This window comes from Hemicordylus capensis, chromosome 5, assembly GCF_027244095.1.
Source record: "Hemicordylus capensis ecotype Gifberg chromosome 5, rHemCap1.1.pri, whole genome shotgun sequence".
In the NCBI taxonomy this organism is placed as follows: domain Eukaryota; kingdom Metazoa; phylum Chordata; class Lepidosauria; order Squamata; family Cordylidae; genus Hemicordylus; species Hemicordylus capensis.
The window spans coordinates 168,718,094-168,743,623 of record NC_069661.1 but is presented as its reverse complement, the minus strand read 5'-3'; the positions used below and the strand labels follow the sequence as shown (position 1 = coordinate 168,743,623).

The 25,530-nt window shown below is 42.7% G+C and overlaps 1 protein-coding gene across 4 annotated transcripts in view; it reads right to left on the bottom strand.

Annotated features, from left to right (window-relative positions):
- Positions 1-3,384: 3,384 nt before the first annotated feature.
- Positions 3,385-25,530, bottom strand: part of TSPAN12 (tetraspanin 12) — a 94,531-nt gene continuing 72,385 nt past the window's right edge. For 3 of the 4 annotated variants that reach the window (XM_053258025.1, XM_053258026.1, XM_053258027.1), the window contains exons 5-8: positions 24,858-24,932; positions 14,224-14,331; positions 10,583-10,726; positions 3,385-7,572 (exon numbers count right to left, since the gene is read on the bottom strand). In XM_053258025.1, the coding sequence (XP_053114000.1) occupies positions 7,267-7,572; positions 10,583-10,726; positions 14,224-14,331; positions 24,858-24,932 (633 nt within the window). In that variant the 3' untranslated portion in view covers positions 3,385-7,266. The remainder of the gene's footprint in view (positions 7,573-10,582; positions 10,727-14,223; positions 14,332-24,857; positions 24,933-25,530) is intronic. The other variant, XM_053258028.1, reaches the window with a different exon arrangement.

The window sequence follows — 25,530 nt, the reverse complement described above, 5'->3', positions numbered from 1 at the left end:
TACACCCTAGCTGAATAGGAGGGACCTTGTCTCCTTGTTTTCCTAAGCACTAGCAAAGGAGACTGACCGAGAGATGTGTCCTAAGTAACTCTGTGCCAAGGTAATATTGACATTTGGCAACCTGTACAGTCAGTTGGCAAGTGAGGAATATGATAACCAGTACACTGATGCTCCAACTCAGGGGTAAGCAATGCAAGGTGCCCCCGCTGCAAGTAAATAGGAGAGAATTGGAGGTTCCTGGGAAGCATGCACTCCTGACAGGAGTCAGTACTTCCAGCCATTTCCATGTTGTCCGAAGCTGGGCATGTTGGGTGGAGAATGTTGGCTTCCCGCTGCTGTCTAACAGTCATAATAGACATTTGAAGTTGGCTTAAGAATGTCAGATAGTGGCAAGAACCCAACATACTCCACTCAACATGCTGGGTGCGGATGAGGCAAAATGAGCTGAACGTGTGGCTCGCATCAGGGGCACACACTCCCTGGCCACTTCCAGTTTACTCCTATTTACTTGCAGCGGGCCATGTGAACCTGCCCACAGAAAGACTGGCTAGCTGGCCACAGTACAGTGCTGTGTGGGTTAAGGGGAAAAGCCTTGGTGGGAAAGATACAGGCTGAAGGTTTAAGCTATACATACTTATTTAAACCAAGCACACATTTATTTCAGTGCTAATGAAAACATGGCTCTTACTTGGCAAATGCAACCCAGGGACAGAAGGCAGCCAAGAGCAAATTGGATGCAACTGATGAAAGATTCAGCTGTATCGTATATACGTATTTCAGTGTGTGGGGAAAATACAATGAAAGTCATGAAAAGCTACCATATGGACAGGAATAAATCTTTACAGGTTGTATACTTTAATTAAAAAAAAATACTGTGGGCATCTAGAATAGATTGCAGAAAAAAGGACACAGCCTCTTGTTAAATATCTCTCAGATATATGTATATTTGGTTTGCTTACATTCCCCATCTAAAACGTGTCTAGACAAAGCTCTTTTGTTAAGTAAAGTGAAAACACAGGTGGAATGTCCCATACATATGTGTACTATATTCATATGTGTACTATAAATAAGATGAACAAAATAATGTAGGTCTTTGTATGAACTCTCCCTTAGTGCTCTCATACAGAGTTCATACAAAGACCCACATTGTTTTGTTCATCTTACTTATACTACACATTTAAACTCTAACCATTTATGTTCAGATCTACATGGCTGAAAATGCCTCCTGTCTCACTTTGTCATTTTCCAGGGAAGGCCTTTTCTGGCTCCCAAAGCCAGTAAGTTCCTTGGTTGTGTAAAAGAAATGTAGGCTTATCCTATGAAAGTGGAGACATTTGTCCATCCCTACCATAGAGAACAAAGGGGAAACTGGTTGCTTTCAATGAATGTCTCTTTATTGCATGAGCTAAAATTTGTGCTTAGGCACTGGGTGCAGCTAAAGTGGTTGCAAAGAACACTATAGTGGCACCTAGTGGTTGTTATCATGACCAGCCCTACCTGTGTAGGATAGGGCTAGCCCAGGTAAGGCTGGTCATGAGAAGTGCCAGGATCACTCCTGATCCCATTGCTCCTCCCACCGGGTGGCCCTAATCCTAAATCCAAGCAGAAAGTGAGGTAGGAGGACAAGCACATGCCTCCTACCTCACTCTCTGGTTGTCTGGTTGCTCATACTGTCGACAGCTGCTCCCAGGCTGCCATACTTGCAAAGCACTTCTGTCGATGAATGGAAGAGGCGGCAGCTGATTTACAACAGCCCTTTGTACTCATAGGGTGCTGCTCCAGAGGGCTCCAATCTTCAGTGGACTTTTAGAAGGATGCAGGTAGCTGCACCAGGAGGACAATGCTGAACATCCCCTATGCACAAGTAGTGCTTGGCATCCTGGTTATAAGGATTGTACACCCATCCTAAACTAAGCAGATGGAACATCACCATTTTAGTATTTGAAATACATTCAAATATTAAAGCACATTCCTCCAATTGTGAACAATCCCTTTGAAATACAGTATTTCCTCCAGTCATCTGTCTGTCCCAAGTCAGCGAGGAATTAATACACCAAACTTTGCCATTATTGGTAGGATAAAAAGAATATCCAGAGGCGTAACTATAGGGGGGGCAGGGGGGGCACGTGCCCCGGGCGCCATCTTTTTTGGTCACATGGGGGGCGCCGCCATGACAAAAAATTATTTTTTAATTATTTTTTAATTTTTTGTTAATACAAATGTTTCCTGCTCAGTGCAGCAGCGCTGCAGCAGTCAAGGGAGCGCGTCAGCGCCCCCTCCCCCATGAGCGGTCCCTTCCGCGCCCCCCGCGCCCCCCCCCCATTGCTTTGCTGGCGCCTGGCGGCCAGTCAGAGGCCTGGCTTGGCAGCGGCGGCGGGCGCTTGTGAGGAAAAACCTAAGTATAATGTAGCATGTTGGGGGCGCGGGGGGGGCGCCATTTCAATGCTTGCCCCGGCGCCGTTTTCCCTAGTTACGCCTCTGAGAATACCCATCCATTTATCCATGAATCTGCTGCCATAGGCTCTTGCCTATGAAGGGGCAGTCCTTAAAAAAACTTTTCATGTCTTTTGAGTACCACAAGATTTTATTATACTTTTTTGGCAACAGGCAAATACATGTGATGTACTCTTCTGGAAACCATCTAGTTATTCCCAACCTGCCTTTGCTAGGCAAGGTTTCTGTAATCTTGTTTCCTCAGAGGTTTTGTTTTGTTTTGTACATCTCTAGTCCAAGCGTAGATTAATGCTGTTATCTCCCTGATATATGGGGAGAACTGAAAAGCTCTGACTTGGGAAAGCCCACTGTGACAAAGTTCAGGATGCCCTGTCCTAGAGGGAGACTATGGGAAAGACTATAGGAAATAATCATACAGATAATTTTTTAAAACATGTTTCTATTTGTGATACACTTATTTGTGAGCTGGCTTGATTATTATTCTTGCTGTAGGTACAAGAAATCCTGATTTCAATTTCCAGACAAGGAGTTAAGGATGTGTGTGTGTGTGTGTGTGTGTGTGTGTGTGTGTGTGTGTGTGTGAGAGAGAGAGAGTGAGTGAGAGAGAGAGAGAGAGAGAGAGAGAGAGAGAGAGAGAGAGAGAGAGAGAGAGAGAAAAAATGGGATATAGTTCAGTGATAGAGCAACTCCTGTGAATGTAGAAGATCCCCTTTTCAATCCTTGGCATCTCTACGCAGGAATACCCTTGCCTGAAAAATCTGGAGAGATTCTGTCTGTCAAAGTGGATTGCAGAAAATGTTCAACTAGATAATCAAAGGACTGACACCATATATAGCAGCTTCACATGTTCACACTGAAAAAAAATAAAAGGAAGACTAAGATAAGAGAAAAGCCTCTCTGATTTTGAAGAAAGGAAGCCACGACAAAACATAGAACAGTAGTGGTTTTATTGCTGGCCACATCAAACACAGTTTTCCTCTCTCTCATCAGTCCCAGTGCAACCTGGAACAATTTTAAGATCATATAAGAATACAAATCCCCGCTTGCAACAGGTTACTGTTGCCCCTGCAGGTGCACTCCATAGGGGATGTCTTCTGGTCAAGCCCCACTGAAACTGATGCGAATTGTCCAGGAATAAAGGTATTGCACAGCAGAAGTGCCCAGTGGACTGTGTCTTCATGAATTCATAGGACCCAGAGCCACATGGTAGCCACTTAGAAGCTAATGAGGGGATGAAGTAGCCTGTAGTGTCCAGCCATTTGCTTTAGTACAGCACTACCCTCCCACCCCATTCCCCAGATCTCTGAGCAGCAGTTAGAGGGGTATCAAACTGGTCTTAGCCATGCAGTCAGAGGCTATGGATGATTAACTCCCCAGGTAGAAAAGTAATAAGCTTTTAAGTGGCTCACACAAGACTCAAAAGTTCATTTGAATTTATTGCTATCGTATACAGAAGAAGAATCTGGCTAGCTGAAAAAATAATTCTATAGTACATATAAAATACAGTAAAATGCACTTTTCACAACACAATAAATATAGTTTAGTCTTGTTGCCAATTAGCAACTTAAGCCACCCAAAAATTCTTAGTGAAAAATTGATGCAAATGAATTTCTTGCATCTGCTGTTGTATTCTCTGTAGCTGCAGGCAACTAATCTGCAGTTATGGGATCATAGAGCTGAAGGGGACCAAAAGGCTGTCTAAGCTAATTGTTCATCATGATGCACCCACAGATCCTCTCCCACAGTCTAGGCTACGCTATGCCCGAAGGAGAAAGCCGGCGATTACCGTAAACAGCTCCAGATGATTCAAGCAAGTGACCCAAGTCACTGCTACAAATGAAGACCAAAACCTAAGGACAAATTCCAGCCAGAGTTAAACAGTTCTCAATTAAGTTCAACAGGAGAGTTAAATGTAAGAGGAGCTTTGCTGGATCAGAGCATAGGCCTATCTAATCCAGCATTCTGCTTTCCACAGTTGTCAGCCAGATGGTCCAGGAAGGCAGAAGATCAAGGAAATACCCCCCTTGCCTGCCATTGTTCCCCAACAACTGGTATTCAAGTGTACTAACTCTGAAACCTGGAGGTAGCATATAGCCATGACTAGGAGCCACTGATAGACCTGTCCATGAATGATAAAATCATAATAATGGTTGACATCCAGAGTGAGGAACTAGAGAAGGGGTGATTTTTGACAGCCTTCAGGATGACATATTTTTGATACATGTACACTCAGGGACATATTTTTGAGAGGCACAGAGGAAGAGGAGGAAGTCAAAATCACCCTTTCTCTGGTACAGTTAGTCTGAAAGTGCTGTTATTTGCTTCACTTGCTTTTTTACTTTGGATGTCAACCAATGTGTCCCACTAAAATCAATGTGGCTTACAAATGTTTAATCTGGCATATAATGCATTATTTTAATCGTTCCTTGTTTGGAAACGTACAATCTCTCTTCAATAAATCCAGTTCCAAAAATCATACACTACTTTAAAATTTTTTCCTAAAAGTGGATCACATTTCAGATATAGTAAGTCTACTCATTTATCGTATTTAAAAATTCTCTTAAATTCACATAATTTAATTTGAAAATTAAAAAGTCATGTTAGAAAAAAAATTGTTCATACCTCTTAACAAAACAGCTAAATAAAAGTGCTGCTAAAAAAAGATGCTTCTTTTTACAAACACCTGAAGCTTTAAAAACCAAGCATTCATATGAATTGTAATTATGTTATACACACACACACTGTTTATATACAAATATATCCCTGATCTTTTCGAGGCAATTTCCATAATGGCTTGGCACAGGGGCTGAAATATGCTTTCCCAAGGCAAATTTTTGCACCCCATTGCCCTGAACCAGCAATTAGTTTGTCCATAGGTTTGCCTCATGCATGCTCAGAAAAGTTGTTCTATCCATCTGCTGGATGTTGCAATGAATGGATAAAAAGGGAAGATCTAAAAGAATCAACTTCTGCATGCATGTGACTGTATTAGTAAGCTAACCAACACACAAGGATGTGGTGCAGGTCCACTGAATTGCATGTGCAGATGTTTCACCATGTACCCAACAAAGGACAATATGAATATTGGCGTCCTTCCTATACAAGGATGCCTGTGCACTTTCCCATCATTCTATCCATGGCAAATGACTGGTGCCACTGTGAATTATTTTCTCATGTGCAATACCAATTGCTTGATCAGGGTTCATGTGCTCTTGCTAAATCCTGAGAATGTGAAGCTTTCAAGTTTCTGGCCCACATGGTTATGTTGATTATTTTGAAAATGGAACAATATTTGCTAAACTCCCTGAAGCATGGAAGCAATTAAAAACATATCCCTGTACTGCCAACCTCATGGCTTTTGGAAACACTTTCAGATTTTGAAGGGACTGACTTAAGGGTTTTCTCAGCTGTGTTTAACAATTACAGAACAAGCAGATCAGAGTGCAACATATCCAACAGCTGTGGCTCACCATCTACCATTTCTTCAAGCTGACACAAAGATCTACTTAAATTATATATGGCTGACAAACACTGAGGTCATTCACATAATCAAAAACTGTGTTCCACCCGGGTTTGGGAGCTGTGTATGCTCCCAATTTTCAGTTGTGTGGAAGCAAGGTAAGAGGAAAATGTGGGTAGAAGTGATTGTGTGGAAACAAGGAAAGAGGAAAAGCGACCCAAGTTCTCCTCCTACCTTGTCTCCACACAAACACTTCAATCAAGCCAGGTTTTCCTCCTACCTTGTTTCCACACAACCAAAAATGGAGAGCACACACTGCTCCCAAACCTAGGTAGAAACACAGTTTTTGATTGTGTGAATGACCTCACTGAGTAGCTGGTAAGAATGTGCCCAAACCATAGTTCAAAGTGTGGTTTGAGCACTTTTAAGGAAATTAGAAGGGCAACTTTAAGAAAATGGGGGGCAGGTGCTTACCTGCTCTCCACCTCCCCCCTGGGACAGCACGTGTCCCAAAATATCCTGCATGCCATCAGCATGCACATGGCCTCTGTGCATTCATGGGCACCATTTGTGTGGTCAGCACTGTGTTTGTTTGTTTGTTTGTTTAACACGTTTGTATACTTCCCAAAATGCAAGTTTCTGCGAATGTGAAGCTTTCAAGTTTCAGGTTTCAAAGTGTATTGCTGACCATGCAAATAGTGCCTGTGCATGTGTGGATGCCATGTGCACGCTGACAGTGTGAGGTTTTAAGGGGGACATACACTGCCCCAGGAGGAAGCTGGAAGTGGCGGCAGAGAGCAGTTTAGTACCTGCTCTCCATTTTCTTAAAGTTCCCATTCTTATTTCCTCAAAAGGGCTCAGATTGTGCTTCAAGCCATAGTTGGGCACATCCATAGTAGCTGTGGCCCTCTCATTCTCAGTAAGGCTTTCTGTGCTGAAAAAGTTTCCACCTCAGTCTAACAGAATGGCTATAAAAGTTAAAACTTCAGACAAAATCAGAGTTCCCAAAAGTCATGCCTTGATTTTTTTTTTTTTGTCAAATGATTCTAACTGTAAAATATTATGAGTACTCTTCTGCTGAAATCAGCATTTTACATAATGTATATCTTGTGTTGAATCGCAAAGACTGCTCAAAGGTCTGCAAAACAGTCATTTTTGTAGTAAAGCTATGGTTAGAACCTTACAACCACAACTGTTATAAGAAACGAAAGCAAAGATCTTGATTCACTACCCTTCTTCATGAGCGTCTTCATTCATGGTCTGTTTTCTTTTCTAATAATGATGAACTAGAATGGTGCACTCAGAAAACAAAGAGGCCACTGTATTCAAATTAAAAGTTGTCAGATTGAGAACTACAGTTCCTCCATCTCAAAGTGTGTGTTAAAGGTGTTCGCCATGGATGTATGTTCAAGGATCCTCGTCAGGCTTGGTTTCAGCAGCTCCACTGAATGACATGACAAGTGCTGTGTGGTGTCGTTCTTTAAGGATAGAATCTGATCTGTCCTCGGATCCCGTCGGTCATAATACAGAGCCCATAGCAAAGTAATAGTGAGGATCATAGCCAGGATCTGGGTAACTCCAATAGAGATTCCCAGAAATCGAAGCACCTGCAGTTGTTTGGTTCCTCTGAGGAAACTATACATCTTTTTACCACAACCCTAGGGAAGAAAAGAAAGATGAAACATGGCAACAATCATTTGGTTAGAAATCTCATTAGGAATCTGCCTCATTCTTCAGTTAACTCACTTCTTCTGTCTCATTGGCTTTTGTTGCATTAGAAGACCCAAGCAGAAAAACTGAGTCATACAAGTTAGACACATAACTAAAAACATTTCTTTTGCTCTGAGCAGGGGATTGGACCAGAAGGTGGCAAGGTCCTTTGCACCCAGACCCAAGGAGACACGGACACAGATACTTTTTGGTGAAATCGGCCATTTTATTAACATTTCAAATTGCAGTGTACGTGAGGAATTCAGCTGGGATTGACGCTCCACCCCCACAGTGTGGGCACTTTCAGGTCGGCCACGTGTGTGGCCGCCTTACCCAAAGGCCTATGGCGCTGGCACCTTGGCTCAAGGCGATTCGACCGCTGACAAGTGGGAACGCCCTTCTCAGCCAGCCTAATGTCAGGTCCCTGCTGCAGGTGCTATCCGTCCGACACTGTCGAGCCATACGGAAGGAAGCCACCTAGAGCGGGGTAGGAGTTGAGCTGCATCCCCGATCTGTCAAGCCTCAGGGGATCAGCGCCTCCTAGTTGAAGCCAAACGCTTACCTAAGGTGCTGCACTGATAATTTTCCAGTTTTCTACCCGCACTGTACTTGCCACTGCAGGCGTTAGCCTAGCTTAACGCCCCGCACCCCACAAGCCCTTCTGGACCACTGCCAATCCCAGCTCCCCGACATCCCCTCGGGTGAACGGAGTACCCCATCACCCCTGTAGTGTGGCGTGCCCTATCTAAACTTATTCTGTCCTGTCTAAACTTATTCTACATTCGGGCACCCCGTACATAGCCCATGCCAATGAGCGGTCCACAACACATAGCTGGGCTGGCGTCCCCTGCTCATGTGTGTTCCCGCCCGACCGCATGGCTGGGCTGGCGTCCCATGCACACATGCTCGTGTGTGTCCCCACCAGACCACCGAGACCAGCGTCTCAGGCGCGTGTCTAGAAGAGAGGCCGCCCGGGCCAATCGTGACATGGCTGTATGTAGTCCATGCCAACAAGCGGTCCAAGACACAACATGGCGACCCATGGCCGTGTGTGTCCCCGCCAGACCACTGAGACTCGCGTCCCAAGCACTGGTTCTACGCCACTGGGTTGAGACCCGCGTCCCAGACCAGCGTGTATTCATGCCACATAGCTGATATCAGCCAGAGACCCGCGTCCCAGGCCAATCAGCGTCCTGGCTACTCAGTGGGTGCGCTCACCACAATATCGCTGAGACCCACGTCTCAGGACCATCGTGCTCACTGCCCCACAGCGTTCCAAGCCACAATGCTGGGACATAGCCGAGAACATAGCCGAGAACATAGCCGAGAACCGCGTTCCTGGGCCATCGTGCGCTTTCCACCGTATTGCTGAGACCCGTGTCCCAGGACCATCTGTGCTTGATGCCCCACGGCGATCGAAGCCACAATGCTGGGGCCCGCGCCCCGGGCCATTCCTTGCTCTGAGCCACATAGCCGAGACCCGCGTCCTGAGCGAGTGCCGGTGCACAGGCCATAGTCCTGCTCTGACCCTGCCCCCCGGAGGAACGCCTGACCAATGGGAGCTGGCTCCCTGTGTCACGTGCTCCTCCATAGGGGGCTGGGGCAAACGAGCCACGCCGCCTAGAGCGGCAGCCATCGGCTGGCTTCCTATTCTAAAAGTCTTTGAATCTAAGATTCTGTGCTAGGGGATGAAGAGGAAACAGGGGGCTTGCTTCTTGGAGCACCAGGTTCCAGGGCTTTTCGGGCTTGAAGTTCATCGGATCAAGTCATTAACCCTCAGCTCAAGGTCTGCTACTTAATAATCACATATTTATGTTTCCATATATTCTTTTGCTAATCAGATTAAAGAGCCATCGTCCAGAATCATTTTCTCACTATAAATAAGATTATGACAAATGACTTCAAAAATAAGAAAAAGCACATGGTAATGAATAAGAAAGCTACAGATCTTTAATGGTGGCAGTTAATAAGGTCACATCTTCTATGTGCTTCTGTCTCCTTAAGCGTATGTGATAATAGATCCATGTTTTGGATTTCTTATCATGGTTCTGTAACAGTTGTGAAGTTGAAGGGCTCATACAACATCCAAATCTTCAAAGGAAATATGTCAGCTTTTCAGATGACAGAAGTGAGAGAGAAGGTAATGAAAGATCAAGTATTGCATACAAAGCTGGTGTCCTAATATATACAGGTGTACAAATGTAGCATGGCACAAAATTTGAAAGAGGGGGACCAGGTGTGTGAAGGGAAGCAAGTTAGGGAAGTGAGGTTTTAGGACTCTTTGGCCAATCCAGCTATTTGCTGCTGACAATGGGACTCCAAAACACACAAGGATTTGCCCTTAGTGTTTATTTCTGCCCTCACTGTTTATTTCTCACACAAAGCCAGCTTTGTGTAAGTTTTTCATGAAATGAATGGGTCACTGAATTGGGCAGGAGCTGGGTGTGCATGCAGTGGAGCATTGATTTGTGAATGTCTTTGGTGAGAAAGCAAAACAATTTTCCATTAAGGCTTGGTTCATACATGCAGCAGAGTGTGATGAGAATACAGAGCTGGAATTCTGAAGTGGATTGTAGCACTTCAGAAATTGGGAGAGAGATACCACTTTAAATGTTCCCCTATCCATCAAAATTAGATTCAAACAGAAAGCTTGCACATAAGGACTGAAGACTCTAATTCAGCCCTTTATCTACTGTGGTGATGTTTCTGAAAATGAGTAATGTAGTGGAGTATTCAAAAATGTGATCTCCCCACCTGTCTGTCTGAAGTGGTGCACCTCATTCTCCTGCATGAGCTCCAGCACCTCACTTTAGCAAGCTATTTTTCCCCTTGTAATCATGTAGCTGAAGACTTGGAAAGTTCCTTCATGGCACATCCTCATAATATCTGGGAAGCTACCATTACTTTTAAAGCACACATCTTCAAATACTAGGAGCAATATGTCATTTACTTCCTTACCTCCTGGTAAAGATCACTAAGATCCTCATGGTGTGCCTGCTTGGAGCATCCTGGGAACTCTCTTACACAACAGGAATCTGGTGGCCAGTCCATCTCTGTCATTTCCAACCAGTCAGTGAAGTACACTACTCCGCAGCATTTAAACTGCAAAAGAAAAATTACCCAAGCATGATGCTCTACAGTCATTAAATGCTATGATGACTTTTCCCCTTCAATTCTTCTCCACCCTTCAAGGCATCACCAGTTCCAGCACCCTGTGTGGCCTGAGGCCAGCATAATTCTGAATACTGATACTGCGGACTGCACACAGCTTTTCCCTTCACTAGAGATCTTAAAAACAAAAGAAAGCCTGGCATGATAACCAGGTCAAAATCAAGCCTGTTTCTGCTTGTCACTTTTCTGTCTTGACTGAAATTCATAAATCTGGAGTTGGCCCAGCTGTCCTATAAATTTCAGGAAAGCCCCACTGAGATTCCTCCCAGAATAAGTATTGGGATTTGCAGTTGTTAGCACTATTGTCCTAACCTCAGGTCCATTCCTTTTCCTCATGACTCATCTTGGTGAGCATGACTCTTTTAACAACTGGAGATGATATTAGGAAATCAGAAACCACTGTATAGAAACACAGCCAAGAACGGATCTCAGTAATCTAAAAAACATCCTTTCTGAACTCAAATTATGTGCTTTCAGTAAAAGAAAAGGATAGGCACTCATTAGGGCATAAAACAAGTGTGGAGCAACATATTCAATAGCTGAGCTATAGTTGGTCAAAAATAATTAGCATTATGTCTAAAATTGGGAAACACACCAAATTAGTTATAGGTTTGTAATGGGATGGCAGCTTGTCTAATTAAGCTATCCTAAAAGAGTACCTCAAGCCAGGGATACACTTCACATGTACTGTATCACTCTCTCAAATGTTAGGATTTGCATATTTGGCAAGGCAGTGCTGCTGGGGTTTGGCTTAAAGAGAGGCTTACAGCCGGAAATGTCACTTCTGTAGCATTATAATTAGGCCAAGCTCATTCTGCATCTTCAGAATCTCAGCTTTCAGAATCTCAGAATCTCAGCTTCCTTTCTTTTGCTTTATTAAAAATAAAAATGTCAAGCAGGTTTCCAGTTTCTCCTTGTGGCTGAAACTAGGCTGGAAAGCATATCGTGACAAATTCCCCAGGTAGGGTGGCCATGTTACTCTATTGTCTTTTAAATTCTTTTTATTTTGTTAGTTTCACAATACAAAAGAACAAAGTTGTGAAACAAGAAGGGTCACCATTATCAATTATGTCAAGTGTTATCTTATTGTTGAAAAACTATCAAAGTCTGACAACACTGTAAAGGCTAGAATATTTAATAAGGATAAAATAATATCCATAATAATAAGGATAATAAATAATATCCTTATTTATCCATAATAAGGATAAAAATAATCATTGCTCTGAGCTCCTCGGAAGAAAAGTGGGATATAAATATAACACGTACATACATACATGCATGCGTACATGATTGTGGTTCTGTTTTCATTACAGAAACATATAAGGTGGGAGGAGATTTAGTGCTTAGCGAGCACTTGAGTAAAATCCTGCACATTTCCCATTCAACCTATATAAGAGCAACAGCCTTAATTTTTTCAGTTACCCCTGAAATTCAAGGAAGAGGCTCAATTACTGCTGAGGGGACCAGCCCTCCCCCCACACCAACTCCCCATGGCTACTTCATAACTAAAACTGTTTAGATGTAGACATTGGTAACTCCATCTTTCTTAAGACACCAGAGGACAAGGAAGATTGCTATACAAGCCAACTGGTTCAGGTTAAGCAAATTGGAATTTTTTCAGTCTGTCTTCATAAAAAGCTACTCTGTGTTTCTTCTAACCTTTCAGGAGCTTTAGAGAAAAACAATTTGAAACCTGTTAATTCTATATTCTCTCTGTTGGGATCTTTCTAAAACAAATACAGACTTATCATCTGCAGCCAGGAAATGTTTAAATAAACAGGAAATCTGTGTAACAGTGATAGATTTCAGATTTCAACCAAGGCAAGAGAATGACAGGCATTTAAAGTGTTCTTTTCCTGCTCATGAACATATATCTAGAATTAATGGCTTTTACCTTGTGCACTTCCATGCTTTTGCTATATAATAGTTCATTCTTTTAAAGAAAAGAAAAGAAAAGCTCTGTGTTTCTTTCTCAGCTAGGGACCCAGTGTATACAAGCCAGTGCTGTTCCCACCATACGTTAGATGCAAGAAATAAAACTGGCCACTTTACTGAGCAGCAATCCATGGAACAGTACTTGTACTTGTCTGGCAATATTCTTTCCACTTCTTCAAAATTATGCTTTCCTGAGTTTTCCACACAAAATTCAATTTTAGCTATGTAAGTTTCCAATTCAGCTTTTCAGGCAAAATGTCTTAAATCAATAGAAGTAATTTCTATTGGTACAAATTCAAATCTTTCTTTCCACTTATGGCAGGAGTCCCCAGAGGTTGTGAGATTACAAATTCTGTCATCCCACAAAGGCCGAAGATGGAGGGTGATGGGAGTTGTAGTCCAACAACATCCGAGGACCCAAGGTTGGGAACTCCTGACTTAAGGGGAAAGCTTCTCTCTCTTACTTTTCAACTAAAAATTTCCATCCTATGTCAGACCAAACATCCATCTAGCTCAGCACTCTGTTTCCAGCTGTGGCCAGATGTCTCAAATGAACTCAGAACATGATGGTGGCTCCGCTTGTTCTATGTCAGCTTTCTATGTAACTTTCTTAAACTTAATAAGGCCATTCACACAGTCAAAATCTGTGTCCAACCTTGGTTTGGGAGCTGTGTGTGCTCCCAATTTTCAGTTGTGTGGAAGCAAGGGTAGAGGAAAACCTGGGTAGAAGTGATTGTGTGGAAGGAGGGTAGGAGGAAAACCTGGGTCGCTTTTCCTCCTACCTTGCTTCCACACAATCACTTCTACCCAGGGTTTTTTTTCTAACCTTGCTTCCACACAACCAAAATTTGGGATCACACACAGCTCCCAAACCCAGGTTGGACACAGTTTTTGATTGTGTGAATGGCCTCAAAGTGTACTTTCAACAAATGTCTGTTCTTTTCAACAATGCAGGCATTTAGAGTTACCACAGATCATAACAGGGGGTGAGGAAACTATTGCTCACTTTTTATATATTAATTCATTTGATTGGTCACAATAGATATAAAATTTTTGCCAACTACATTCACAATTTCATCTTTTTTAAGAAAAGAAGAGGCAAGTCATAACAACAACAACAACAAGGTTAGCGAATTTAAACTGACTGAGTGAAAAAACTACATATGAAATTGCCATATTCTGAGTCAGACTACTGGTTTATTTAGCTCAGCATTATCTACACAGACTGGCAGTGATTCTCCAGGGCTTCAGAAAAAGAAGTCTCTAAAAAGTTCGGGAGTCACTGACAATTGCTTTCAAAGAAAATAATGTTCAAAATGTGTTGGTATTTTTTGAATTATCCCAGTAAATAACTTTTTCAGCACCCTGGTTCCTTTCCCTCCTCTCTTCTTGCATATTGGCCCTTGGCTTTAGAGGCATTGCTTAGATATGCCCATCCCAATGTATTGCTTATTCAATGGCAGGGCTATTTCATGAGCTGCTTGCTCCCTTACCTCTCGCTGAAAGAAATTCCAAGCATGAGTAAGCCACTGATATCTAGGTAAGCCATAATTGGTCATTCTGGCTTTTAAAGTGACCATATCTGACCACTGCACAGGGACCTGAGGAAAAAAGACAAACATTTTGAAGGGGGGGGGGAACCCACAACAACCCAAAATGCAGAAATACTGAAGATGATTAAGAGATATTCATAGCAATTGACATAAATCACTAGTGAATCTACTATCCTGTCGCTGAGGGCCAATTCACAGGGTAATGTTTGAGGTGGAACAGTTGCCATGAGGTGGCAACTGTTCCTCTCACTATTCATATCGTGTGATTGTATGTTGGAATCCCCCTATATGAGAAAGCTGCAAGCTTTCATGTACTGAAAACCATGTGTTGAATATTGTTTTTGACAATAGGGTAACATGATGTTAACTACATGGTGGAGGGACCTTCTCAAGACTACTTTAACGTTAATTCTGAGGGAGAAAAGTCTTATTGTGGTCACTTTTCCACCTCAAAAAGGGTTGTACAACATGGATCTAACATCCCAATATTTTACTGCAGGAAAAACATATCCTTGTTCTAATAATATTTACAATTTTAGAAGTACCAATTTAAAACATAGTGACTGACGTCCTGATTAAAGTACTCAACAGAAGACCAACTGAAATTAAGTACTCTTTTAGAGTAAATCCTGAAATTGAGTAATTTAGTCTGGATGTCAGCCAAAATATTTGGCTGCTTTATTTCTATTATCTTCCAGAGGAAGCATAGCTATAAATACATGAAACCACTATATTTTAGGGACTTTTATTTAGAAGGTAAATAGCTACTGGTTTTTATCAAACAAAAGAACTGATCAAAAGAACAAACAGATACAACTATTGATTGACTTCAACAGTGTCAAAATATGAAGAGCAGTGATAATCAGGACATATAGTTTCTACTCATTGGTAAAGTACAATATACTTTTTTTTGAAGAAGAAGAAGAAGAAGAAGAAGACTTGTGTTCATCTTGCACTGTGAGATAGCATTTCCTTTCCTATTTTTTCCCCCAAAGTAAAACTATTTTTAGATGTACAGCTTGCTTTCTCATGGCACAGAACATGACCCCAATCAGTGTATGAGCACAGTTTTGCTTCCTTTGGCATAACAATCCTCAGTTAAAGCAGAAACAGAATAAGTTTTCAGTCTTATTGGACATCAAATTAATAATGAAACACACTATTCCCTCGTTCACATTAATAGCAAAATGAGTCTCTTCCCTTCAACTTTCATGACATTTAAGATTTAGAAAATTCAGACCTGAAGGACACTCCATCCCCCTACAGAAAACAGCCACCTCAGGAGCTTAATTACCTTTAATTACACTTAAAATAAGTGTCATTGTTTTTAATGGAAGCCTGGGCTTCTGGAAAGGCAAGCAGGCAGCAACATTCTGCCTCACTGTATTTCACGTCACCACCCACTTTCCTTTTCACAATGTTCATAGCAGCCAGTGACAAATGATGGATGCCTAAGAAACTCCATCACTAACACTCCAAATCACAGTTGAAAATACAGCTGGGGAAAAACCAATAAGACGTTAAAAAAAAACAACCTGGCACAAAAACACAAAGGGAACAGTGAGACGGAAGAAATGCTTCTCCTTCTCAGGAGCATCTATCTGTAAGAAGCCCCCAAGAAAACAGCTGTATGTGCAGAGGGCTCCTTCCATGTGATGGGAACCCTGCCTTTCATAAGTGCATTAAGAAAGCCCTTCGCATGTGCAGTTGTACACACAGGGCTCCCTGCAGACATTCTAATAAGCGTGCATAGGTCAGAGCGAGGCCTACCACCACAATGCCATCCCACTATGCATATCCATCATGGATAGATGAAAAGGCCTGACTTCACAAGATGTTCAGGATTCTGCAGTTACTATCATCCAGTACAAAGCTGGCATGGAATAAATATTAAATAATTGTAATCTTAGAGGGGTTTTTTAAACCCTATATCCTTAACCATTAGAAACACAGTGAATTGCTTCATATTTTGCACTGGTAAAACATCTATTATTACATTTATTCTGCAACACCATCAATCCACAAACACCTCAGCCCACAGATCCATTAAAACACCAATGTGAACTTTTGCACACACAAGCATCCTTCCTTGAATTGTAATGGAGAAAGCCGGTCCTCCACCGCGTGCTCAAACAAATGTTAGTAAGTATCATCACGAGGCGGGTCCTCAGAGAGTATTGCCTCTTGTCACTCTCAGGCTTGTCACATATTTTTGCCTGAGGTGACGTGGCAATGAATGTGCCGACACTGCCGAAATATCGCGTGAGGACTAATGTGAATGGACTTCAACCATTCAAGTTGACAAATGATAACTGCAACTTTCACGCAGATTTGCCCTGCATTTATATTCTTCATAGTTGTGGACATACATTTTTAAATTGCAGGGCAGCCTATTTGAACACCTCAGAAATTACATAATAAAGAATAAATCTCACACACATTTTCAGATATTTTGTACTCTGCTCTTTTTGGGCTCCACCTTCAGTGGGCTACTAGATGACTTGCAAAATTGGACATTGTTGTGCTCCTCATCACAATTAACATGTGTCCTGAAAATGAAATCTTACCCCATGACTCAGAGGCAAATGTTAAATATTAACTAAGGAGGAAATGGGAAACTGCAGTTAAATGCAAGCAGCACTATCTGCAGTGTCACCTGAGGATATTCAGCTGCAGATGGAGTTAATTGGCCAGCTTGGCTCCCTTGTTAGAGCTCTTCCAGCCTTTGTGAACTTGGAACAACAGGTGCTTAAACTGTGCCATCTGAGCAGCACAATTAAAATAGCAATATTATGCCTAAATTGAGATCTCAATAAATTGTATGATCTATAAGGCACTGGCCTATATTATGGGCAAGGCAACACCAGTGTTACCGATGGACCTGCACTGCTGTAGACATAAAAGCCAGCTCTGGCAGTGCTGCACAAGAGCACACTTGTACAACTACTTAAAGCAGCATGTGTACACCTATGCTCGGAACCTAACATTATTTCCTGTGTAAGTTCTGTGGTGCAAAATGTGTGCGTGCTGTTTTAAGCCATTGCGCAACAGTGCTCTTGTGCAACAGTGCGGGGCTGGCTTTTATGTGACTGGCAGTGCCAGCCAAGCACTAACCCCTGCTAACTGGGCAAAGAGGCACCTTTTAACTTGGTGATTCTCTTTTATTTAGCAGGGGGAGAGTAACTGGCCCTATCCACCCCCAGCACAGTACCTCCAGTGACTGTTGCTGATATCTATCTTGTGTTTCTTTTTAGACTGTGAGCCCTTTGGGGACAGGGAGCCATCATTTCTCTGTGTAAACTGCTATGAGCATTTTTGGAAGGGCGGTATAGAAATCAAATAAATAATTTATAAATAAATAAATAATACCGGTGTTGCCTGTTTGTGGTTTCTCAGATGAAACTGCAGAAAAGCAGTTTCATATGAGAGATATGTTCATATCTTTAGGGTGTGGCATTCTCATTTTCAGTTATGCAAATTACTAACGAAATCAAGCACATTTATCTGGATTCCTCGATTCCAGATGCATTCTCAAAGGCAAATCATTTACCCACATCTAGTAAAAAGGTGTGCAATGGTTACAATATGCTTTATACTGGATATGCGGGGAGGGGGGCAGTTTATTTCTAAGAGGAGATTTGGAGAGATAATACAGATAAATATGTACAATTGCACTATACCTTGAAGACAGTTGCCTGGATCTCCACTAAAGACATCATAATGGGCCTACTCTCAGAACATCGCCATTTTAATCACAAGGACAGGGAAAGTATTGTCCAAACTGGGCCACAGACCCTTACAACAGGCATTTGCCCCCAAAGGTTCAAAGTAGCCTTAAATTGCAATAGATCACAATTTTGTGGCAAACATCCACAAATACCAGAAACAACAAAGCCTCCAACAGCACTTTTGGGATTCTTGTAGCTTCATGCTAAGTGGAAACTAAAATGTGACACAGTACAGCTTGATTTCTGCCCTGCCTACTGTATGAGGTAATGTTGATAAACATATTGTGTTAACGTTCCATCTTCAGGAGTGCTAGTAAAGTCTCGTGTTGCTAGTGCTGAAGAAAACTGCTCCTCGTAGACTTGCTCTTGATCTTAAAGCACTAGTAGGAATGGCAACAATTGTAGATTAGGGGGAACTTGTTCCAGGGAGTATAGAAAACATCACAGCAGCTGCTAATTAAGAGCAATTATGACAAAGTAAAGAAGTCAGAAACTAAAGAAACAAATAGAGGCACATTGGGCAATGAAATGTGGAAAGGAAGAAACTAATAATGAGAGTAAGAAAAGAGTAGACTGAGTATGGTAAAATACTGAAGGAGGAGGAAAGATAGCTTTCTTACAAATTAGATTTGATTAATAAAGGTGGTTTCTTGCATGCAAAAACACCAGACTAGTTCACATGGAATCTGAATTTCGTGTCTCTATTCATTTTGTGTGTCTATTTATTTTTTCCGCTGAAGATCTTACTTTGGTTTCAATGGGGGAACCATCCCCAATTTGCCTTCTGTATGTCCAATGATTTCAAGCTGCTCCATATTAAATTTCCAGGCATCCTAGGACCCCACCAAGGGATCATGGCTGCCAAATTTCAGACAGATAGCACCAAGGACCTATCTGAGAGGACACAAAGAAGGATATACATCCTTTAAGCATCCCATAGATTTCAATGGAGGAACCAGCTCCACTTCTGCTCTCAACTTACAGGTTTTCAAGCTAATCAACATGCAATATGCAAGCATTCTAGGCCTCCAATGAACCACACTTGCCAAACCTCAAGCAGATATTGCACCATGGGGGCTCATTTTAAAGGATATTAAAAAGGGCATACAGACACAGCCTATCTTAGTGGTAAATAGCAATGAAAATGGGGATCATCTGCTGTTGGATCCCTGCAAGCTGCATTTCTTTAAATAAACTGTTCCAGAATAATAAGGCAAGGCAAAGTGTGAACCTCAGCAAATGTCACCCTCATCTCCAATCTACTTGGCGGGGGGCGGGTATAAAGGGGAGGATAGTATATCATTATTTAATTAGTTCATAATTATTCTCAATATTGGGTAGCATCCAGACTAAGCTGTTGGGCAAGGCTAAATTCCATTGAAATTCAAGAGACCTAATCTACTCATGACTAACTTGTCTCAATGATTTCAATAGTTCTTAGTCACAACCATTTATATTCATGACTATCCCATGTCTATATTCCATATAGCAAGCCAGAATACTGTAGTGTGTCGAACGCTGGATTTGAACCAAGGGAAGCTGGGCTCAAATCCCTGTTCAGTCATTAAGCTTGACTGTCTGGCAAATCATTGTCCCTCCAAATCTACTTCACCAGATAGATAGATACTTTATTTACGGCCAGTGGCCAAAACAAAACAACAACACAAAGAATAAATTCCAGCATTCATCATTAACTCAGTCATTAACTTTAGCATCAAACCCTTAACAGGGTTACTGTGAGGGTAAACTGAGATAACCTCATCTTGAACTTCTTGGAGTGACAGCAGGATATATATGCCCTTTCATATACACTGAGACTATCCTCACTAGCAGCCAAAACCAGGCTAGGACAACCCAGCCTAGGTTAGGCTGCTTGTGTGGAGTGCTGAGATTGAGGCTGATCCTGGCGCTGCCGCCCCAACTAACCTGCCTTTTTATCCCAGCCTTTAGCCAGGGTTAAGGGCGCGAGTGCACCCTTAACCCTGCTGCTGGGTTGTGTGTGTGCTCAGGCTGCAAGCAGCCCATGCACACAACGAGCCAAGAGAGCCTGGCTGAGGGAGGATCCGTCAATGCTCCATGCTCCTGGCACAGTGCATTGAGAGATGCTGGAGGGCTTCCTCCCTGCTCTGAGGCTTGCTGTGGTGCACCTCGTGCCCCACACAAGTGGCAGAGACAGTAAACAAAAACCAATCATGTGTGGGGAGGCAAGCAGGAGCCTACCTTCCTGCCAGCCCTCTGCCCTGCCAGCATTTTTGGTCATGTGCATGCAGGCAAGGAGCCAGCTGAGCGGCGGCCTGCCCGGTGGCCCCTCTGATGGTGTCCCGTGCGTGTGGCATCATGTGCACAGGGTGTGTCCCGAACGAACCCCCACCCCGGCCCGGCTACTGGGTGCCCCAAGCGAGCACTTGCCAATCCTTTTCAGGCAGCGTTTGCTGCCTGAAAGCGTCTATTACCCTTTCTCTCCCTCCAGAGAGGGAGAGAAAGGGAGAATAGATGCTTTCAGGCAGCAAGTGCTGCCTGAAATGACAGGGAAGAGCTCACTCGGGCTCTTCAGAACTCGAGGCCATGCCCCCTTTGCACTTGACCTCGAGCTCTGAAGAGCCTGAGTGATCGCTTCCCTGTCATTTCAGGCAGCGCTTGCTGCCTGAAAGCATCTATTCTCCCTTTCTCTCCCTCTCTGGAGGGAGAGAAAGGGGGATAGATGCTTTCAGGCAGCAAACGCTGCCTGAAAAGGATCAGTAAGCGCTTGCTTGGGGCTCCCGGTAGCCCGGGTGTGGGCGGAGGGGGTTCATTCGGGGCTCTTCCGGAGCCTGAGCCAAGCCCCCCCGGGGCTTTAGCAGCCCCTACCATTGGCAACCTGGGTTCTTTGAACCTCTTTGCACAATGGTGGTTACACACCTGTGTGCACAGCCTTAACAGCAGAATTACACAAACACTTTGTATTGCCCTGTATTAGAATATGGTAGCTGACATCCATACTAGCACTAACATACATACTAGCAAAAGGATGGGAAACAAACACATTCATGTAAACTAAAACCAAAAGCATACACACTCACACGAGATTCTTCTTGCTGCTTAATCCCAGAAGGCTAAACAACTGAGAAAGCAGAAATCCACCCCCAAATCCTTTTCTCCTTAAAGGCTGGAGGAGTCCTAGCAAACAGCAATATACAAGTATTTACACTTCTAGAGATGTCTGTTCCCTGGACAGACCAGAAGTCAAACATCATTTCAGACTAACACTGGGCCATCATCGTATGATGGGGGTGGGGGTGGGGGGCAATTTATGCTGATCTTACCTTCCCTCTGAAGTCCATGGTGCCTCCTGAAAATACATTCTTGAGAGTTGCACAGCCTTCAGGGACATATTTTCAGGAAGCACAATGGGCTTCAGAAGGAAGGGGAGATCAGAGAAAATCACACACACACACACACACACACACACGCAGTGTTAGTATGGATGTCAGCATTGCTGCACCAGTGCAGTGCTAATATGGATGTCAGCACTGATTCCAAAACACACACAGGAGCCTCTTCAAATTTTAGGCACTGCTGGCTGTTGAGGGTCCATCACAGGAATGTGGATGCCAGCGAAAAGATCTCCATGCTGGTAATGGCTGTCACTGGATCACACTTAATGGAGAGACCACATGACTTATACATTAGGAAGACTTCCCTTTCAAATCCATCCTGCATTCAGCCCCTGCTGAGAATCTTTATTAATGAGCTCTAAAAAGCTCTTCCTCATCAGAATCCCAGGGGTGGGCAGATGTGCTCTTGGGGTGAAGGTAGCACATATAGTTACATTTCAATTTTTATTCTGACATTTCAACAAAGTAATATCTTTAACCGGTTGTATTTGGAATAGTAGATTCTCATTGGAATGTGTACAGCAAGGGAATGAATTCTGATGAAAACTGTTAGCATGCAATTTCAGATGGAAGATCTGCCAGAAATGCCTTTGGTCCCAGTGCTCTGCAAACACCAAATGAACTCTTTAAAAAAAGAAAAAAGGAAAGAGGGTGGGGGGGGGGGGGAATGCAACAACACATCAACATAATTTCTAATACACTTGCTGCTGTTGAAAAGGCCAGTGCCTTGGGTATATCTTGGCAGTTCTCTGGAAAACTCTTGTCACTCGCTTCATAAATATGTACCAAATTGAAACTAAGATGGGAGAATTTCACAGCCAGTGGAATAACATGCCAGCTTGTTTTCTCTATACTGATTAACCTATTTCCCCATGCAAGGTTACACCTCTAGTTTGAAAAGAAAGGAGAGAAATTACTTGAAGGTAAGACCTCTTACAAATAGTTGCAGCTTTACAACTGACATGTGTTTTATATAAAATGCAAACATTTAAGTGGTTGCTAGACTTCCCAGCAAGTTTTACTTAATTAAATTAAATTAAATTAAATTAAATTAATTTATATATATATATATATACACACACACTCTCTCTCTCTCTCTCTCTCTATATATATATATACACACACACACACACATATACATACATATATATTATATATACATAGTGTGTGTGTGTGTGTGTGTGTGTGTGTGTGTGTGTGTGTGTGTGTGTTTTTAATCATTACCACATAACTTCAATACTGCAGTACTACGAGTACTACGGTCTGAACAGTATACTTGTAGTTTCTGTATAACCGGGGTGCCCCAGCCTCCTGATCATGGAAATGGAGGCAGTCATACTTACAACATTCATCTCTTCAGACTAACACTGCTTTAAGCATGAAGAGCAGATCAAGAGAGTGAGTGACGGGCTGGGGGTGGGACTTCCACCCTGCTTCCAGTCTTGTAAGTGTGTTCAATGTTGTTCTCTCTCAACCCCCTGGGTGGGCTATAATTAGTATGAAAAAGTTGCCTCTTTCAGATAGTTCAGTATTTGGTCAATCCTGACCAAATAAGCCAGAAAGGCTAGATTCTGAAAAATATTTTCTGTTTATTTTCACTGCAATTTCTCTTAAATTTAGTCCTTAACACTGTATCTTATATATGTTTGTGAGGTTAAATTCTTGTGGATGGAAATGTGCCTTACTAGGGATCAAGACAGAAAGGTTTAGCCTTCAAAAGATGATGGCTAACATCCTGACTAAATTTATTCAAAGTCCCATTGAAATGAAAAGGACAAGTTTTCCTTTTTATTTCAATGGGGCCTCCTTGAATAAATTTTGTAAGGATGTCAAAATGACTGTTTTCCAAAAGGATTGTTCAGAATCCTACACATACAAGATAGTATTGACCAAGAGATGCTAGCATCAACTGTTGAGACAACAGCAAGCCAAGCATTGGACTGAACTAATGTTTAGCCCCCAGGTCCTGTTTTCACAGCTAAGATTCAGCCCTGAGGAACATGCCAAATAATTAAGAAACAGTGGCTGACGTCCAGAAAAATGAAGCGCTTATGCAAACATGTTATGCTAGCACCATTGAGCCTGCAGCTTGCATTCCACACTAGTGTTGCACTAGTGTGCACCCTATGCCATACCTCAGGTTTTGAAGGGAACTGAAGGGAGAGCTGGTCTTGTGGAAGCAAGCATGACTTGTCCCCTTTGCTAAGCAGAATCTGCCCTGGTTGCATAGGAATGGGAGGCTACATGTGTGAGCACTGGAAGAGATTCCCCTCAAGGGATGGGGCTGCTCTGGAAAGAACATCTGCACACTTGCATGCAGAAGGATCCAAGTTCCCTCCCTGGCATCTCCAAGATAGAGCTGAGAGAGATTCCTGCCTGCAACCTTGGAGAATCCACTGCCAGTCTGTGTAGACAATACTGAGCTAGATGGACCAATGGTCTGACTCAGTATATGGCAGCTTCCTATGGTCCTATGATAGCACAATTTTGAGTATCCCTGTGACTTTGAAGTATCTCTGAATATGCAGAGAGTACCTTCTCTTCTCTGATGAATACCCACAGCCCCACACAATGTGGGAATACGTGGCCAGGTTTTCCCCCTCCCCCGCCCTGTTTTGTTTTGTTTTGTTGTTCCTTTTTGGTCTTTACGATATCTGTCTGTCTATCTATCTATCTATCTATCTATCCTGCAATACAAATGATGACAAACAATTCATAGTAGATTACATTACTACTCTTAGCGGCTATTCACATGATGGGACAAAATCGGGCTAGCAGAGACTAGCCTGATTTTGCCCCATTGTGTGAACCACCAGGCTCGGCTGCAAGCCCGGTGGTCCCTAGGCAGGTAACCCGCCTAACTACCCCTGCCCTAAAACAAGGTTTGCAGAGCAAGCGCTCCGCAAACCTGGTTTTAAAGATCGTGAGTAGCCGCGGCATGACTCTGTGCCATAGTTACTCACAAGTAGACCCCCGAAGGGGAGGCGAAAAGCTGCCTCCCAGCTCCGCACTTGCGGAGGGCATACTGGAGCTTCCGGGGGCCGCGCAGCTCCCCCCACGGCTCTGTCACGGAGCTGGCAATCGTGTGGGCGGCTGATCCGGCCGCCCAGGGCTCCTCCGCTCTGCTTGTGTGCGCTCTCCGGGCTCTCCGCTCTCCCTTCCAAATCGGGTCTCACTGATCGTGAGACCCGGCTCTTAACATTTTAATTAGACAGTTTAAAGTGGTGGGGGAAAGTGGCGAGTTTCTAACTCTTTGAATCCGAAACAGTAAAAATCCTATTGGGTCAACAGGATCCTGAAATCTGATCCTAAAAATTTGATTGAGTGACTTCTTTCTAAGTACATAAATATAGGAATACAGCATATGTGTGAGAGAGAAGATCTTATAGGCAGGCTTGAAGTCTAGATTAGAATTAGCTAGCTGAAATCTTTTAGTAATTTCAATTTTGTGCATTTGTTTTGACTCACTCACCGGAATTTCCTGCTCATAAGTCCAAACACCACAGGCCAGTTCCACACAGAATATGACGAGTAAACTTCCAAAATACTGCCAAACATTAAAAAAAAACCTGTTACAATTTTAAACTGAAAGAACCCTTGAGGGGAAGAAAAAGGTACTACATTTCAAAAGAGCATTTTTTTTTATATTGATTAAAGTCTGAAAACTAAAAATACTGCTCTCATACAAAAAATATGAAGCGGCTATGATTTAGAAAAAGCAACATGGCAATTAAGCTTTTAACCATATGCAATAAATAGTGTGCTATATTTTAAATTGGTATATATAAAAAATGCTGCTCCAGGAAAAGGAATTAACTTTCAAGAAAGTTATTAAAATAATGTAAGATTGTCATAAAGAAACAGTCCCAAAGAGGCCAATCTCTGGATTTCTAAAGTATAAGAAATAGCAATCTTAATGATGGATTTGATCATGCAGAAAGTGTCCTCTGCTCACAGAAAGGCTATTTTATACCATGCAGTGGTGGTCAGTAAAGAACTTGTACAACCTTTTGCAGAAGCATGAAAACAGCTATAGAACCCATGTATTATCATGCTGCATAAACCTACATACTTAGTTGTTGTTTTTTTACTATAGCAGCTTCTTTCTTTTTGCTCAGAGATCCTAAGATCTAACCTGAAGCTTG